Source organism: Scomber scombrus, chromosome 2 (assembly GCF_963691925.1).
Source record: "Scomber scombrus chromosome 2, fScoSco1.1, whole genome shotgun sequence".
Taxonomy (NCBI): domain Eukaryota; kingdom Metazoa; phylum Chordata; class Actinopteri; order Scombriformes; family Scombridae; genus Scomber; species Scomber scombrus.
The window spans coordinates 35,837,754-35,856,227 of NC_084971.1; the positions used below are offsets into that span (position 1 = coordinate 35,837,754).

Here is an 18,474-nt window from a genome sequence, read left to right on the forward strand (position 1 = left end):
TACAGTACAGTTTGAGGTACTTGTACTTTACTGTAGTACAGTTTGAGGTACTTGTATTTTACTGAAGTACAGTTTGAGGTACTTGTACTTTACTGTAGTATTTCCATGTGATGCTACTTTCTACATCTCAGAGGGAAATATTGTACTTTCTACTCCACTACATTTATTTGACAGGTTTAGTTACTTTTCAGATGCAGATTTGACACAATGGATAATATAACAAGCTTTATAAATACAACACATTGTTAAAGATGAAACCAGAAAGCAGTGTGTAGTCGGCTCACATTTCAGATGTCTATGAGTTGTTAACAGCTCCACCAAATACTGATTTTTCCCTCTAAACTTCTCACATGCTTTCATTTCAATAAATGTTCAAATGATCCAATATTTCAGCAAAAATCAAAGATTAAATTATAAATCACGCTGTGTTCCCAGATTTTTGGCTTCTGGCCCTTTTGTGGATTTCGTCCCCCATCAGTTACATTGCATTAGGTGTAGATCACCTGTCATCATCATTCAGTGTCGACAGCTCACAGCTGCTAAAAATAACCATGGAGGAGCAACAACAGTGAAAGCGGTTCATTAGATACATGAGGAAGTTTTACATTTAGTTGACATTCATGGAGAAGCTTCTATTGAAGCCAAACTGAAAATAACTTGTCATAACTGATTACTAGCAGCCATTTGCTCCATGTTTATGATTTAACCATCACACAAATCACATTTTTGCATTATTATACACATGTGAGGCTGTTCAGAACCTCAGTGGGGCTGAATACTCACAATCAAAATAACTCAATTTTACACTTTAAAAATTGTGTTCAGTCCAGGCGGGGAGTTCCGGTCCTCTGAAATGAGGCCAACGAGGAAGTAACTTAAAACTGCATTCTATCAAAAGGCCACCAGGGGGCGACCGTTTTGGTGTCAAAAGGACTTCCGTCTCTATACAAGTCAATGGAGAATTCACCAACTTCTCACTTGATTTCTAACCTCAGTAAACGTTTTCAAAATGTGTTTATGGTCTCAATCGCTAGTTTAAAGCCTTCTTCAATGCAGTATGATGTTCATTTGGGACATTTTGGCCTCCCTGATTTTATATGTGACGATAAAGCAGGGTATGCATTAGGGCGTGGCTACGTCGTGATTGACAGGTTGATTGGTTCACAGGTTCGATACTATTGGCCTCCGAGCAGCAGTCCACAAACCAATGGGTGACTTCACGGATGTTACGTCCATTTCTTATATACAGTCTATGGTTCAACATTTGCAACAAGACACTATAAATCTCTATAATACCTAATGTGACATTTGCAACTTTTTGCTAACTAATTATCGAGCCATTCACTCAACTCACTTCCTTCTAATAAGCCACAAGTCATTAAATAAAAGAAAGTCACATTATATTGATTCTCATACTTACCTGACAAGGATTGATGGATCACATTTATGTAGATTTACAGACTGTAGAGATGCTTGCACGTGTTGGAGTTGACACTTATTCAAAAAGTAAATGTGTCTCATATACAATTGACTGTCATCAGCATATATGTCATTGATGTCCATCCATCAGTGATTGGAGCATCTTACAGTTCAGTTTAGTGTCATACGGTTGCACTATTTGTGTTGAGATTGCACTGTGGCCGACCAGGTTGTAGAGGTCCACTGCGATGTGTGTGTTAAGTTAGCTGATGAGTCCTCAGATTTGTTGTTGTCTTTTTCACAAAGTTCATCAAACAGTCAACAGTTTGTCAATTTGTCAGCATATTTTCTCTCCTACACTGAGCACAGAGACACTGAGGAACCAGACTGGAAGCTAAACCCAAACCCAGCATACAGAGGTTCAGTGAATGTGGTGTTGAAGGTGTGGAGGTGGATCAGTGTGTCAGAGGAGACTCTGTAGAAGGACAGAGTGCTTGCAGGACAGTCCACATACACTGCTACTCTGTTAGAGACAGAGGAGGAGGAGGAGGAGGAGGAAGAGGAAGGAAGGGAGGTTTCTCTTTTATTGTGACAGACAGAGTAATGACCATCAGAGCACCTCAGACTCCAGGACTGATTATTCCCTCCAAACCTGCAGTCAGTATCGAATCCTTTCCGTCTGATTCCTCTGTAATTCACTGATATATGAACTGTTCCTCTCCATTCGACCTCCCAGTAACAGCGACCAGTCAGAACATTTCTACACAGCAGCTGATAGTAGACATCAAACCTCTCTGGATGATCAGGATATGGCTGCTTCTTTTTAACATGTGTCACCTTCCTGTTGTTATCAGACAGTTTGAGTCTTCTGTTGACTGTGTTTGTGTCCAGTGTGAGTTCACAGAAATCTGATGAAGAGAAGTTTACTTGTTGCTTTATTAACAGATTGTTTATTTCTTATTGTTTATTGTCTTTGGTATAGTTGTTGAATCAAAGAGCAAACACTTACACTTCCTCAGACCAGGCTTCAGCCTCTGCTCTCCACCATGATCCAGTCTGGAGGAAGAAACAAAGTCAGAATGAACCTTCAGAAGTTTCCTCATCAATGATCTTCATGAACCTTCACTCAGATCCAACATGAAGAACAAACAGCTGGATTTGAAGTACATTTTACACATAAGTTCATTCAAAATCCTCTTTGATTGGATTATTGTAGACTAGTTTATTTTGGTAGCTCTTTATATTGTTAAATCTGTTTGAAATTGGGCAATACCAATGAGTCCCATCTGGACCCCGACTTTCTAAATGAAATGGACAATTCAACAGACTGCTTACTGACTGATATTATTAGGTGCCAATGTCGAGATGAAAGTTAATTATTAGTTTAGTTTAATAAAGGCTTTTAAATGGAACTCAAGTACAGTATTTTTCTTTGTTATAGAACTTTCAGCCCATGATTCTCATATTCAGATTATACATTAAAACTAGCTCTGAAATAGAGTTGTTACTGTGATATGTATTGTGCTTTTTATCCAAGTAAGTGATTACATAAAAACTCTTATTTTCCTTTAAATTTTCTTTGGTTACAAGTTTCCCAAGTCTTGTCATTTGAATGCAGTAAGAGCACATCAAACATTGCAAAACTGTGATAAAAATATTTGATATTGTCTCAACAAAAAAAATCCAGGATCATGTATCGTAGTTTCTGCACATGATCCTGGAAGTCAGCCTCTGGGAAACTCAGCAAATCAGTTACTGTCTTCATTGTTATCAGCAGAGCTGCTGGTACAGACTGTGAACCAACAGTCCTCAGCTTGTCAGTGTGACAGAGAAACAGTGTGTGAGTTCATGATGTCTGTTCATACCTAAGAGTGTCCAGTCTCCAGTGTGGACCCTTCAGTCTAGTAGATAGTAGCTTCACTCCTGAGTCTCCTGGATGATTGTATCTCAGGTCCAGCTCTCTCAGATGGGAGGGGTTGGAGCTCAGAGCTGAGGCCAGAGAAGCACAGCCTTCCTCTGTAACCATGCAGCCTGAAAGCCTGTAGACATACACACACCTGATGATTTGCTTTTGTGTATCATTGGGTGTCCATTTCTATGTTAGAGTGAATAACCTGATTAGAAATTGATTCTGACTTGATTCTATTGAGCGTTTTATTTGCTGCACAATTAATGAACAAAATACATTTTCTCAGACAGTAATTTCCAGAACTGAACTTCTTTGTCAGGCAAAACTTAAATGACAATTTTGAATCTCACCCGAGAGTCTGCAGTTTACAGTGTGGACTCTCCAGTCCAGAAGAGAGCAACTTCACACCTGAATCCTGCAGGTCATTGTTGCTCATGTCCAGCTCTCTCAGTTTAGAGGACTTTGAGCTGAGAACTGAAGACAGAGCTTCACAACTTCTCTCAGACAGATTACAACCACTTAGCCTGAAGAAGAGTTAGTGATAAAACAAACAGTTTCTATTGTTTACAAAGATAAAGACATCACATTTCTATCGTTGGTAGTCAAATACTCATGCATTACGGTCTTGAATGACAGGAACTTTTTTGGATGATTACTGTATATTACTGATAACTAAAAGCCATTTATCAAAATTTTACAATCTTATCTTTGGGTTCACAGTTATTTACAGAAATATATTTTAACTACAATATAAACGACTACCGCTGTCTGTAAAGGTACAATCATACTGAAGAATCTATTTTTAACGATCATTCAATTAATCAAATAATCGATTACTTGAATAAGACAATTAGTTGAGAACAACTATACATGTGATACAGTTAGTATCTGCAGTTGTCTGTGTACTTACAGAGCTTTGTTGGAGGCTTTGACCACTGGCAGCAGCCTCAGAAGAACCTCCTCTGAAGCAGAGTATTTCTTCAGGTCAAACTCATCCAGATCTTTTACTGATGACAGTAAGATGAAGCCCAGAGCTGACCACTGAGCAGGAGACAGTTTATCTGTGGAGAGACTTCCTGATCTCAGGTACTGTTGGATCTCCTCCACTAGAGAACAATCATTCAGTTCATTCAGACAGTGGAACAGATTGATGCTTCTCTCTGCAGACAGATTCTCACTGATCTTTCCCTTGATGTACTTGACTGTTTCCTGATTGGTCTGTAAGCTTCTTTTCTTTTTCAGTACATTTCGTAGGAGAGTCTGATTGGTCTGCAGTGAAAGACCCAGGAGGAAGCGGAGGAACAAGTCCAGGTGTCCATTTGGACTCTGTAAGGCCTTGTCAATAGCAAACCTGTGGAGCTCTCTCATAGATGTTTTGCTCAAAACCATTCGTACATGTCCACCACAAGTTTGCCCTGGCTCAGACATGACATTCTTGTTTCTGTTAACAAGAGACTTCTCTACATAGAAAGCTGCCAGAAACTCCTGAATGCTCAGATGGACAAAGCTGAACATCTTTTCATCATTCTTCCTTCCACGCTCCTCTTTAAAGATCTGTGTGAACACTCCCGAGCACACCGAGGCTCCACTGACATCAATGCCACTCTCTATCAGGTCTTTCTCGTAGAAGATCAGGTTGCCGGTTTCCAGCTGCTCAAAAGCCAGTTTTGCTAATGACTTAATGTACTGAACACACTTTTCTGGTCCATATTTTTCTTTTGCCTGATCAATCTGGAACACCAGGAATTCATTGTACATCTCAGTCAGGGTCTTGGGCAGCTCTCCTCCCTCTCTGCTCAACACATCCTCCAGAACTGTAGCAGTGATCCAGCAGAAGACTGGGATGTGGCACATGATGTGGAGGCTTCGTGATGTCTTGATGTGGGAGATGATGGTGCGGGCCTGCTCCTCATTTCTGAATCTCTTCCTGAAGTACTCCTCCTTCTGTGGGTCATTGAACCCTCTGACCTCTGTCACCATGTCAATAAAATCAGAATGGATCTGATTGGCTGCTGCAGGTCGTGTGGTTATCCAGAGGCGAGCAGACGGAAGCAGATTCTTCTTGATGAGATTTGCCAGCAGCACATCCACTGATGTGGACTCTGTAACATTAAAGTATTCATTCTGCTTTCGATTAGTGAAGCAGTCCAGATGAAGGCGGCTCTCATCCAGTCCATCAAACACAAACAGAAGTTTGAATGGACTTTTGTCAAAGTTGGTGTTTCCTGATGACTGCAGAGTTGTAAAGATGTGATTCAGAGCCTCCTCCTTGATGTCTCTGGTCTCCCTGATGCATTCATGAATGAGCTCTGCCAAACTAAACGTTTCCTCCTTCAGTGGATTCAGCTGTCGGAAGGTGAAGGGAAAAATGAGATGCACATCTTGATTGGTTCGTCCTTCGGCCCAGTCCAACACAAACTTATGTACAAGGAACGTTTTTCCAATTCCTGCGATTCCATTGGTCAGAACTGTCCTGATGGGTCTGTATTCTCCAGATGGGTGCTTGAACATGTCACTGGGTTGAATTGGTTTCTCAGTGTCTGCTGGCTTCCCTGCTGTCTCAATCTGTAAGACCTCATGCTGTGTGTTGATGTGTACGTCACCACCTGCTGTGATGTACAGCTCTGTGTAGATATTATCCATACGTTGCTCATCCTTCTTCTGTACCCATCCCTGCTGCGCACACATAAATCTGTCTTTGAGGTTTGACTGAAGACCATCTTGGTAATATGATCTGGGTTGTGGCACTGGTACTGGAACCATCACGTCTTCGTAACATAAATAGTAAATAGGAAAAAAACATGTAAAGAAAAATACAAGATGCACTGCCCTTTTCTCACAAGCAGTAGCAAATAATCTTAATCTGTAGAATAACTAAAATACTATAGGCAATATGTATTTTACTCAAAAGGTGGAACACATCATTTTCTTTTAGTCACCCCAGTTTTACAACATTTAAATATTTACACAGAGGAGCTGCCCAGTACAACCACAACCCTCAAATGGTAACCAGTGAGCAGCTGCTGGTGTTGATGCCATCCAGTGGTACACCTGACTGATCTCCTCTTTTTATTTGCCCTCCTCATCTCTTACGTCCCACTTGTATGTTTGTTACCTCATATCCTGTCCTGCTGTAGCCCAAGTGTTAGAGCAGGTTGGCCATTGCTCATAGGGCTGGAGGTTTGATGCCTGACCTCTCTTGTTTCATATAATAACGAGTTCTTAAACAAGACACTGAACATCAAACTGCTCCGCATATGTAAGTCGCTTGAGTAGGATTTTGAATGCAGGACTTTACTTGTAATGAAGTATTTCTGACTGAAATGGTATTCTGTATGTACTATCTATTATTAGATTGTTGTTACTGATACATCAATGTTTAAGCAGCATTTTACTGTTGTAGCTGCTCAAGATGGAGCTAGTTTGGACTTCTCTAATACAATTGGGTATGGTGTCAAAGGTCCACTACTGGACAATATCAGGGCCATGTACAGAGACAGCAAAAGAAGGGCAAACTGACTGGTTTGATGTAACACCATGTGCCAGACAAGGACATTGTGTCTCTCTTGCTATTCATAACTTAAATGGACAAAGCAAACCTGGACCCAGAACCGGAGACCATGAACAAAGTGTTGTTCATTGATGAGTCTCATCAGTGAAGACATAGGGCTGCTACAAGACCAAAGAGATGAGCTGAACAATACACATACTGAACATCATGACAGAAAGTAGGAGACATCACTGTCAAACTGACCACTATAGCAGGTGAAGGAGTTTAAGAACCTCGGGAGTGTCTTCACAGAGATATAGAAGCAGAGTCCAAAGGGACAAAATAGGGATACAAATAGTTTTGTTTCCTTCAACTACTACATGTGTATTGTCCTATCAGAAGTTGGGATTGAGCAGTTTGTTGTGGCTTATCAAGGTTGGCAGTTAGTGTGTCTGAGTTTGTCTTATGTAAGCTAAGCGAGTCAGTGCTGTTTTTACACTGATGTTATTTTGCACCCCTTAAAAAAACTGGCTTTCCATTCAGTCTGAACACACTTTTGTTAGTGGATTCTATGGATCTCAAGCAAGTTCTCCTGCCTTTGCTTTACCACAGTTATAATGGAGTCATAAAGTCTCACACATAAAGTAATACTCACATTCAATTCTTTTGTATGTAAAAACAACAGTTTGTCTTCCATACATACCAGAGAATACAGCAACTTTGCCTTCAGTCTGTGAGGAAGAAGGTCCTCTTTTCTCTGAAGTCTCTTTACCATCACTGACATCCACTAAGACAGAAAGGGAGATACAATGTTTTTTTAATTGGACTTCTTGTTGTTATTGCGTTAATTAGTGCTTGTTTCTATAACACAAACTTTCCATGTTGTTTCTTGTTGGATTGAATGTGGTGTAACTGATCTGACTTAAATATTAAGTTTAAGGCTGTGTGAGTCTTCTCTTAACTTTACACTTTCTCCCATGATTGTGTATTACCATTGCAATCATGTTTCCCAGTTTCATATTTAATTTGCTGTAGTTCAAAAACACCTGTACTGTCCTCAAACCTGGAATCTTCAATATAAACATTGATGAAGTATCTTTGAGTAAAACACTGACATCCAATGGTTGGGCAGCACAACGAGGCATTAAGGTCTCAATCTCTAAATTAAGGTTTGAGGACAATAAGTGTGCTGTTGGTTATTTTGGAAATGATTGCTCCATTAATAAGATTTGAAGACTTATAGTAGCTTTGATTTCTGCTGTGGGTGTTGATTGACAGCTGTGATTGACAGTTGGCTCACCTGCTGCTCTCCCTGGCTCTGGGACTCGGACTCGGAATCGGACTATTGTCACAATATTTCATTATATTTATTATTGTTTAATGTTACTTGATTACTATCGTTAGCTGCAATTCTGGACCTCAAACCAGCTCCAATGCAAACCAACAGGTGACGTCACACACAGGCGGGGAGTTCCAGTCCTCTGACTTCCAACGCGGAAGTAACTTAAAACTGCATTCTATCAAAAGGCCACCAGGGGGCGACCGTTTTAGTGTCAAAAGGACTTCCGTCTCTATACAAGTCAATGGAGAATTCACCAACTTCTCACTTGATTTCTAACCTCAGTAAACGTTTTCAAAATGTGTTTATGGTCTCAATCGCTAGTTTAAAGCCTTCTTCAATGCAGTATGATGTTCATTTGGGACATTTTGGCCTCCCTGATTTTATATGTGACGATAAAGCAGGGTATGCATTAGGGCGTGGCTACGTGGTGATTGACAGGTTGATTGGTTCACAGGTTCAGGAGGGCGCCTCATGCTCTTCCTGATGCCTATATAAGAATCCGTATTTTTATTTTTCCCATCATGCACCTGAAATTTTCAAGATGGCGCTGCTCAGATCCGATACTATTGGCCTCCGAGCAGCAGTCCACAAACCAATGGGTGACGTCACGGATGTTACGTCCATTTCTTATATACAGTCTATGGTCACACATCATTACGCCCATCTATACAGTCTATGGAGGCAAAATTTTGATCAATGGACTACTGTATAAATTAAACCATTTTATTTTGCATCTTCAGTAACTCAAATGCTTTGCACAGTACATCCCATGTATATGCACCAACAATATAGATATGTATGAAATGTGAAGTTAAAGTGTGACTGACCTTGTGGTTCTGAGCTGGTGTCTGACAAACTCTGCACCAGATCCTTCCTGTTTATCTTCCCTAAAACCTTCTTGGTCACCTTCAGAGCTCCATGAAGTTTACAGGTCTGCACCATCAGATCCACGGTGTCCCGCCTCTCTGCCTTCTCCAGCCTGGACGCTTTGATGGTTTGGCAGCCTGTCAGGATGTCAGGCTGCTGCAGATACCATTTGAAGTCCTGGAATTCCTGGTGTCTCAATTCCTCCAGAGTGTTCAGGAGGTCTTCTGGTATCAGGGTGACACGCTGGTATAATGAGGTCATATTATCAACCTGGAGGACGACTGTAATACAAATGAAGCTTAGCGAAAGTTCAGTCAGTCTCTAAAACATACAGGCATAACTGGTAACTTTCTGCCTTCTTCAAGCATGCTCATCTATTACCTAGTTTTCTATGTCTAGGGCGCTATCTCAATCATCTTGTAGCGGTCCGTTTAAATGAGCCTTTCTCTCTCTTTGCTTCAGTCCTTCCCATCTCCGTCATTCTCTACAGGATCTGCAGTCTATTCCGGTCTGCCATCTTCTCTTCAGTCACATCAGCAATCACCACCACCAGTGTCTGGACTTCATGGGGGATCTACATATATATGCAGCCGTTCAGAGACGATTCCTCATGGAGTTCAAGCGCCAAAGACTTTGTCATTACTAAGATTTTGTTCATTACATATTTACAATAAATATCTTTCTATTCACTTGTCTCTCCTGATTGAAATACACAAAGCAGCAACAGGAGTGCTGAGTGCTGAGTGGTCAGCTGTCACTCTTCATTTACTATGTTACACTATATTTACCCTCAGAGTGTCCAAATGTCGACTGTGAAAATCTATCTACTATTTAGTACACATGAGTTACTAAGTTACTGTGGTACTACCTGCATCTGGTAGTTTGGGCCTTAGACAATTGAAATGATCTCTCTCTCTCTCTCTCTCTCTCTCTCACTCTCTCTCTCTCTCTCTCTCTCTCTCTCTCTCTCTCTCTCTCTCTCTCTCTCTTCTCTCTCTCTCTCTCTCTCTCTCTCTCTCTCTCTCAGTTCTCTCCTCTCTCTCCGTCTATCTCTCTCTCTCTCTCTCTCTCTCTCTCTCTCTCTCTCTCTCTCTTTCTCATTACTAACTTGGCTGACTACCATTATTTTATTGTAACTTAGGTTGATATTAAATGTTATTTTAGAAGCTTTATTCATGTGTGATTCCCTTTTTTGTCTTGGACTCTTAGTCGGTTCATGACACTAGTGAGAATCTGAATCTCAATTTCTACAAAGTTCAGCTGAGGTTGGTAACAGTCATGAGTTTTGCAGATATTTGGTCATAAATCAAAGTATTAATCAAACTGTAATTGACCTGGCGATGATGCTGGATGAAAACTAAGGTGATCTCCAAAGCTTAACAATTCATCCTGGAGGTGACGTGGATGTCTATAACTTATTTCTGGTTGTTTACATCTTACTCAAAACTACAAAAGTCAACCCGGTGATGGTGCCAGAGTATCACCAAAATCATTAAGATTCATCCTGAGAGGAAAATTTGATGTTTTATTCGGGAGTAGCTGTTATTTTCAAGTAAACTAAATAAAAAGGAAGTATCTATGTGGCTGCAGTGCAGAGATCTGTTCACAGTGATGTGGAAGTAAAAAAAACAGACCACGAGTTTGGCATTAAATTACAAATTAAGTCACTAGATTGTAATGAGTACAAGAATAAAAAGTCTTACCTGTCACTGAAGGTTTAGAGCTTATTAAAACCTGCCAACAACATCAAGTCCGGTCGTCCTGCTGTACGTCAGTCAAGTTATTTCATAAAGGAGATTTCTAAAATGAGGAACTACAGTCTGTGTGTCTAAAGACGTGGAACTCCAACGTTAGCTCAGCCCGGTTCCTCTTTCTTTTCCTTTTTTTCTTTCTTTTTTTTGCTGTTATGTTCTTGACTTCTGAACCAGAGCAAAGATACAAACATAACTTTTAACATATGCATATATGTGTCATTCATTATAGAAATTAAATTACATAAATTTGATCTGCTTTAATTTGCTTTTCCTCTAAACTTCCATACAATCTCAATAATTTGTCAAAAAGGAATTTTATTATCTTCATGCACCAAATTATATACACAGACTAAAACAGACAATCACAGGCATATGTACAGATAGACCTAATTAAGAGCTAAATAAAATAACCTCAAAAACAATAAAAGAGTAAAAAGACCAAAAAATGAGGTTCCTTTGTATTTACAGATATTGATCATCTGTGATTCATGTTTCTGCGACTCTACAAAGAATCGTAGATTAAACCTCATACTCGTTGGAAAAGTTTCTCTTTGTTATCTTCCAATAGCGTCCTTTCAATGTTCAGATAGTATTTCATTTATTTTTTCCATTGTTGAATTGTTGGTGCTTCTGTGTTTTTCCAATTCTGCCGTATTAATTTCTTATAAACTAAATATGAGAAAAGAATATATGCCATCCTGTTGAGTGTTGACAGCCATTTTTCATTGTCATCCCAAGTCTTCCTCATCTCTTCGTAGTACCAAAAGGCGTTGATAGCATACATTTTAAACAATGATCGGAGGAACAGGATTTTTTTATCTCTACTATAATATGTTCTTGTCATTCATTTATATTGTATTAAACACAGATTTTCATTGGTGGTAAATTGATAAGTAAGCATCTGATATATCTAGGTCTTTATTCCAATTATTAGTTATCTTTTAAGGATATTATATACATTTCTTTTTACCCCCGTTATTGAAAATCTCTCCTATTTCTGCTCTATTTCGGATGTCAAAGTTTCGTCTTCACCAACTTCACAGTTGAATATATTTTAAAAATTCAGTCTCTTTTAGTTTATATTTGATCTTGAATTATTATTTATAATATCTGATAATTTATGAATTCTGCATTTTATCCATGTGTTCCAGTGTAATTGAGACATTTGAATAGTTACCGATGGCTTATTCCAAATTTGTATGTGTTGTGCAAGTTGTATTTTTTGGCCTAATATGTTTTTCATTTTTTCTCAAGCATTTAGTGAACTTTTAATCAACTGGTTTAATTTGCTGCTAGAAGTAAATTATTTGGTTGTAATTGATGATTTGTTTCAACATCCACTCCCCCTCATCAATCTACAAGTTATCACATATAGTAAAAAATGAATAAATAAATAAATAATAAAAAATAAGGTTCCTCTTTTTCATGTGAGTTCCTCTAAATATCAACCCTACAATGTTACATCATCACGATGTCATAACGCTTGTTTTACTTTTCCCTACTAAACTAACTAAAATCATCCAACATGATGAATGTGTGCTGTGATCCTAGAGAATCTAACTTTAAATCCTAATGTTGGTCCCACTGTTCCCAAATATGTTAAATATTTCAGCCTGAATGTTAAAGAAACGTGTGTCATCTTAATGATGAAGGATGCTGTTGATGATTAATGATACGGCTTCAATGAAGAGTAACAGACTACACGATGGACAAATCTCAAGTTTCTTAATTTCATGTTTTTCCCACAGTTGGATTCTTTATGTGCGTCTTAGTTCCTCTCACTGAGAAAACTATGTGAAGAGAGAGGAAGTGAAGCATCACGTGAAGATACATCATTTCCTGTTGACGGAAGCAGCTGCAGCTTTAACCCTATAATGCAAAGTGAATCATATTTGATCCTTGAGTTTTAGAAAGCCCCAAATCATCAGTGTGAGAAACCTGGTGTATAAGATCAGATACATGTAGAGCAGATAAACCAATGCACTGTTGAATTACTAAATATATTGTAGTTAGTTTTATTATATTAACTATTATATTCCTGTTGAAAATGTGAGTATCAAATGAGATACAGCAGGTATAGAAGCTCATTTACCTGTTTGTATCATCAACATGCATAAAAAGTTTAGTAGGTGGTGATATGAGCTTCATACCTACTGTATAAGGGCTTTAAACATTGTATTCATATGTTTTTGTTTGTCTAAAATGAAAAATAAACTTCAAAAACTTCCATATGTATAAAAATATGATACAAAATAAAACTCATATATGCAAAGTGTTACATTTTAAATTACTTGTCAGAAGGTCTAATAAACACTCCAGTTTCAAAGAATTATAATTTTCTGGCAATTATTTGTTGGTTCAGACTTTACAGGATTAACAGCCGCAGAGACTAATGATAGAGTTTCTGTCTGCACACATGTGAACTAATATAAACTCACTACTAGCAGCTGTTTTCTCTCTGCAACCCCTTACTATAGTTGTTAAAAACCTGCATTCTATATTCATAATGTCCACTGTCTCCTGCTAAGTATTTATACTGTATGCTCAGTAAGTTCTAGCTCCTCCAGAATATCCCCTATAAGAGATTGTATCGTACCATTTCATCACACTACATTTGGGCCACAACTCAGTGAAGGACCTACCTGATAACATGAGGAGTTTCAGCTCCATCAATACTTTTCAAATCAAATTAAAGTCTTCTCAGTTCTAAAACCACTGACTCTACATTGTTTGCGATATTGAGCCTCAAGCAGCAACGTTCTCTCAAATCTCTCTTATATTTTCTCTTAAAGTTCTGTTAAGAGTCAACCAAACGTTCCTCACCACCCTAATCTGCTTTTACCCAGCTGTGCTGAATAATCCCAGTTGACCTTAAATTGGAGGCACCTGGCCGATTGTTTGTTATTTGCAAGGGTAATTCTACATCTTAGCCATTAATTCGATAATTAGTATTTCTCACTTTTAAATAAAAATAAAATTGAATTAGACAGTAGGACATTTAGGAATTGTGGCTATGCATGGTCTGAGGTAGTTCTAAGGAAACAAATTCAGGTAAGAAAATACTGATGTCAGATCCCAGATTTGTGAATCAAATGTTCGTACACATGGTTTAAGCACAGATTTGTGTAAACACATCATTTTATGAATGAGCCCCAATATCTGCCTTAAAAACAGACAAACCAGAGCCAAACATATTTATTTGGATAACTCTACTAAAAGTGGCACCAATATTAAAAGAGTGATGATATACAAATACGTTAGGACTTGAATTGATGAGAAGATATCTTTCAATAATCATGTATCATATTTAATGAGTAAACTAAGGCAAAATATTGGGTCGTCTTTAGGATTGAATCCGAAACTGCAGTGACATATTCGGCTGTGACTTTAAAGCCCCTTGATGTTGTTTACCATTCTGCACTCAGGTTTATTACTGGTGATAATTACATCTATGTTATATGTTATAAGAATATAAACCCAGTAGGGCTCTGAGATCTACTGACTCAGGTCAGATAGTGGAGCCCAGAGTTCAGACTAAACATGGTGAAGCAGCTTTTACACAAATGGAACAAACTACCAGCAGAACTGAAATCAGGTTAAAAAGCCTTCTCTTCTCCTGAGCTTATGATTGAGCTCTTTCAAAGCACTTTACATTGTAATCTTTCATTTGCACTGTTTCTCCTTTTAATGATTTTAAAGTAAATCATTATTTTATGCTGCAACCTTATATTTAATGTCAGGTTTTGTAGAAAGTTCGGACCCAAATGCAGAAAGTTCCAAATTCAAGAGTTTTTAATTGAACAGAAAAAGTCAAAAAACAACTCCAACAAAGAATGTCCCGTCAAACGGTGAAAAAACTCAACAAAAATGCAGGCTCTTGGCCACAAAACTGAAACAGGAGAAGAGCTGACAAACTAGAGGGCAGTCCAAAGAGTGGTCTAGAGGCAGGCAAGGGTCAGGTCCAAATAAGCAGTCCAAACAGGCAGATAATCCAAAGCGGCAGGCAAAATCCAAAAACCAGGTTCACAGGCAGAGTACAAACAAGCAGGTTGGCAGACAGGCAAAGCAGGTAACAACGGTAGATGTGCTCAGAACAAAAGACTGGGACAATCTGACAAACTGGGGCTGACAGAGCACAGAATAAGTAGGCCTAATCATTAGGAGTTAACGGAGTACAGGTGAGCACAAAATGGCCGACAATGACCACATGGAAGCATGACAGGTGAGGGCGGAGTCATTACCCAAAACAAACAAAAGCACATGGTTGCAACACACAAAATGTCCAGCAGGTGTCAATGAACATGCAAGGATACTGACAATTTAATGCTCTATTCTAAAAAAAAAAACATACTTTCTATGTTGTTTCCATGTTTCTATGTTATCTTTGTTTTTTTATTGGGGGGTGGTGGGGTGGTATGTATATGTTTACTATAATTGGGTTTTATTTTTATTTCTCAAATTCCATGTTTTTATGTTTTCTTTTGTTTTTTGTTTTTTGAATTTTCCAAATTTTTCTGTTAAATGTTTGTTTTATGTAAAACACATTGAGTTGCCACTGTGTATGAAATGCGCTATATAAATAAAACTGCCTTACCTATGTTTGTTTTAATTGATTGTCTTCTTTCTTGATCAACTTCAACTCTATGGTTTCAGAGTTTAAATAAAGGAAAATAAATAAAAATCTCTGGAACACTGACATGTTCCTTTACCCATTCATATTTACATTTACTTAATAAATTACCATTATTAAAAAAAAAAAATCCAAATATTTTTATTCAGTTGGTTTATTCATTCATTAAAGGGAAAGTGGCCACAGTAAGTGACTGATTTATTACCTGACAGCATAAGAAAATAAGTAAATAATAACAATAACAACAATATATAATAATGAAATAAATAAATAAATGTGTAGATACAAAGATAAGATATTCATTAAAGGAAAGGAAAGAAAGGTGGGGGCGGGGGGTCTCTCTCTCTCTCTCTCTCTCTCTCTCTCTCTCTCTCTCTCTCTCTCTCTCTCTCTCTCTCTCTCTCTCTCTCTCTCTCTCTCTCTCTCTCTCTCTCTCTCTCTCTCTCTCTCTCTCTCTCTCTCTCTCTCTCTCTCTCTCTCTCTCTCTCTCTCTCTCTCTCTCTCTCTCTCTCTCTCTCTCTCTCCCTTCTGTAAGAATCTTAACTTCTCTAACTGCAGACATTGCAGGTTTCACGTATCCAGCTGTTGTGAGTCGGATGAGAAAAATGTTTCAATTTGAGAAGAATGGTGCACCTGGCCAGCAGGGTAGTGAAGGCAATGACACGCTGTGTAGTAACGAGCACATTTTTGTTCGGATGGAGACCAACAAGAGAAGTCAAGGGGTTTGGTTGGAGCCTGTTTGAGAGTTTGGAATATATCGGTCCAAAAGTTAGTCAGCCTCGGGCACGTCCAGTACATGTGTGAATGGTCAGCTGAAGACTTACAGCAGTCACAAGCATCACTGTGATTGGGATATATTTTGGCATTTGGCAAAATGGTACCCTGTGTGAAGCAGGAAATGGTTATTCATAATTGATCGAATTATTTTGAAAAATAATTAATTTTCTAATACCAAAGGTTTTTATTTTCAACACAACTAGTCTACCACACAGGTAGATAATTACTGAACTCACAAACAAGTGCATTGTGTTGAGAGCCTAACAAAGCCGTTATAATTCAGCCTCAGAGCCAAACTCATTTTAGCCTCACTCAACCATGGATTAGGTGCACCAAATCAATTCACAAAAACTGTGGAATCATATTTTAAAAAGTAGAATAATTTGTACATTGTGTGAAAACAATAATAAAGAAAACCTAAAGCTAAAATATTTAGTATTCTATTATTGTGGTTGTCATCAGTGTGAGTGTTTCTCCACACAGGAGAAGACTCTTCCTCCTACACTGAACACAGAGACACTGAGGAACTTGACCCCCAGACCTTAAACCCAGCATACAGAGGTTTAGTGAATGTGGTGTTGAAGGTGTGGAGGTGGATCAGTGTGTCAAAGGAGACTCTGTAGAAGGACAGAGTGCCAGCAGGACAGTCCACATACACTGCTACTCTGTCAGAGAAGGAGGAGGGGGGATGGATCACTGTGTCATTATGCCAGACAGAGTAAGCATTATCATCATTGTCACACCTCAGACTCCAGGACTGATTATTTCTTCCATACATACAGTAGCGACTGTCTCCTTTCCTGCTGATTCCTTTGTAAGTCACTGAAATTTGAACATCTCCTCTCCACTCAACCTCCCAGTAACAGCGACCAGTCAGCTCATTCCTACACAGCAGCTGATACCAGTGGTCAAACCTCTCTGGATGATCAGGATAAGGTTGCTCCTCTGTCTCTGCTGTCACCTTCCTGTTGTTGTCAGACAGTTTGAGGTTTCTGTGTGCTGTGTTTGTGTCCACTGTGAGTTCATAAGCATCTGATGAAGACAACAAGACATGATACAGCAGCAGTTTATCATCTAACACGCCTGATTGTTTATTTGTTGATTCATTAAGAGACTAAATTAAATAGATACTTGTTAAAAGGATAAAATCTTCGAAATCACTTTTTTGTTGAGAGTTAAATGCAGATATACAAGCTTTTAAATTAAATTACTTTACAGCATATGGCTGGTGATTTTCTATATTTTTCATATTGTCAACAAACCCATGTTTGCATCCAAACCAACAATGAACTGATCTACTAACAAGTATTGTGTGTATCAAAGTCTGATATATCTTATTCATCTGTGCTGCAGGCCTCCATTATTGTCTAAAAACGATTAAAAACATGTCAGTGAGCCACACCGCTGCACTGAGTGATGTGTTGCCTCAACCACTGAATGCAGTGGTTACTGTAGCATTTGGAAACAGTTGCAGACTGTAAAAGCAACACCGTCATAACCCTCAGGAGAAAGCATGGCAGACACAACTACCACAGGAACAGGAGGAGAAGCTCCATTTAGAGCTACATATCACACTATTTGACTTTGTGCCACATTATAAATGTCTCAAACAGAAACATGCTTCTGTGTATACTCATAGTGCCTACCATATTAGGACCATGACCTCTGAAGTTTACTATCTTATTACCGTTTTAGAGCTGTTTCTGAACAATCTACTGTATCCATCTTCACAATGAAGGACATGCCACCCAGTGCAGTGGTGTGACTCATTAATGTGTTTAAATAGTTATTAGACAACAACAGAGGTTTATGGCACAGAGGAATACAATATATCAGGCTTTGATACACACACAATACTTGTTGGTAGATCAGTTCATTGTTGGTTTGTATCTAAACATGAGATTTGCTGAAAATTAAAAATTAAAAATTCACCACTCAAATCCTTTAATATATGCTGCCTTGTTTTCATGAATCGAAGTGTAAACAAACTTACATTTCCTCAGACCAGGTTTCAGCCTCTGCTCTCCACCATTATCCACCCTGGAGAAAGAAACATAGTCAGAATTAACCTTCAGAAACTTTTAATCAATGATCTTTACTTAAATCAACAATTGAGACAACAACGCTGTATTTGTAAAGCACTCTTAAAACACAAACTCATGTCAAACTATTTAGTGCTTAAACTTAATCTTCTCCATACTTATTCTTATTCTTTCACCAAATTTCAGCGCGTAACTCGTCCCGCAGCTTTGAGAAAACCCGACAATACATAAATCAAAACGTGCA

The 18,474-nt window shown here is 38.5% G+C and overlaps 2 protein-coding genes across 2 annotated transcripts in view; both read right to left on the minus strand.

Moving 5' to 3' along the window:
- Window positions 1–215: 215 nt before the first annotated feature.
- LOC133999205 (NACHT, LRR and PYD domains-containing protein 3-like) lies at window positions 216–10,923 on the minus strand. The gene is made up of 9 exons (XM_062438395.1): window positions 10,731–10,923; window positions 9,409–9,601; window positions 8,988–9,308; window positions 7,522–7,605; window positions 4,239–6,096; window positions 3,679–3,852; window positions 3,285–3,458; window positions 2,429–2,475; window positions 216–2,327 (listed from the first exon to the last, which is right to left on the minus strand). The coding sequence occupies exons 3-9, from the start codon at window positions 9,286–9,288 to the stop codon at window positions 1,774–1,776; spliced, it is 3,192 nt and encodes a 1,063-aa protein (XP_062294379.1). The 5' UTR covers window positions 9,289–9,308; window positions 9,409–9,601; window positions 10,731–10,923; the 3' UTR covers window positions 216–1,773.
- A 4,969-nt stretch (window positions 10,924–15,892) lies between these two features.
- Window positions 15,893–18,474, minus strand: part of LOC133999111 (uncharacterized) — a 109,000-nt gene continuing 106,418 nt past the window's right edge. The window contains 2 exon segments of the mRNA XM_062438276.1: window positions 15,893–17,220; window positions 18,182–18,228. Of these exon segments, the coding sequence (XP_062294260.1) occupies window positions 16,688–17,220; window positions 18,182–18,228 (580 nt within the window). The 3' untranslated portion in view covers window positions 15,893–16,687.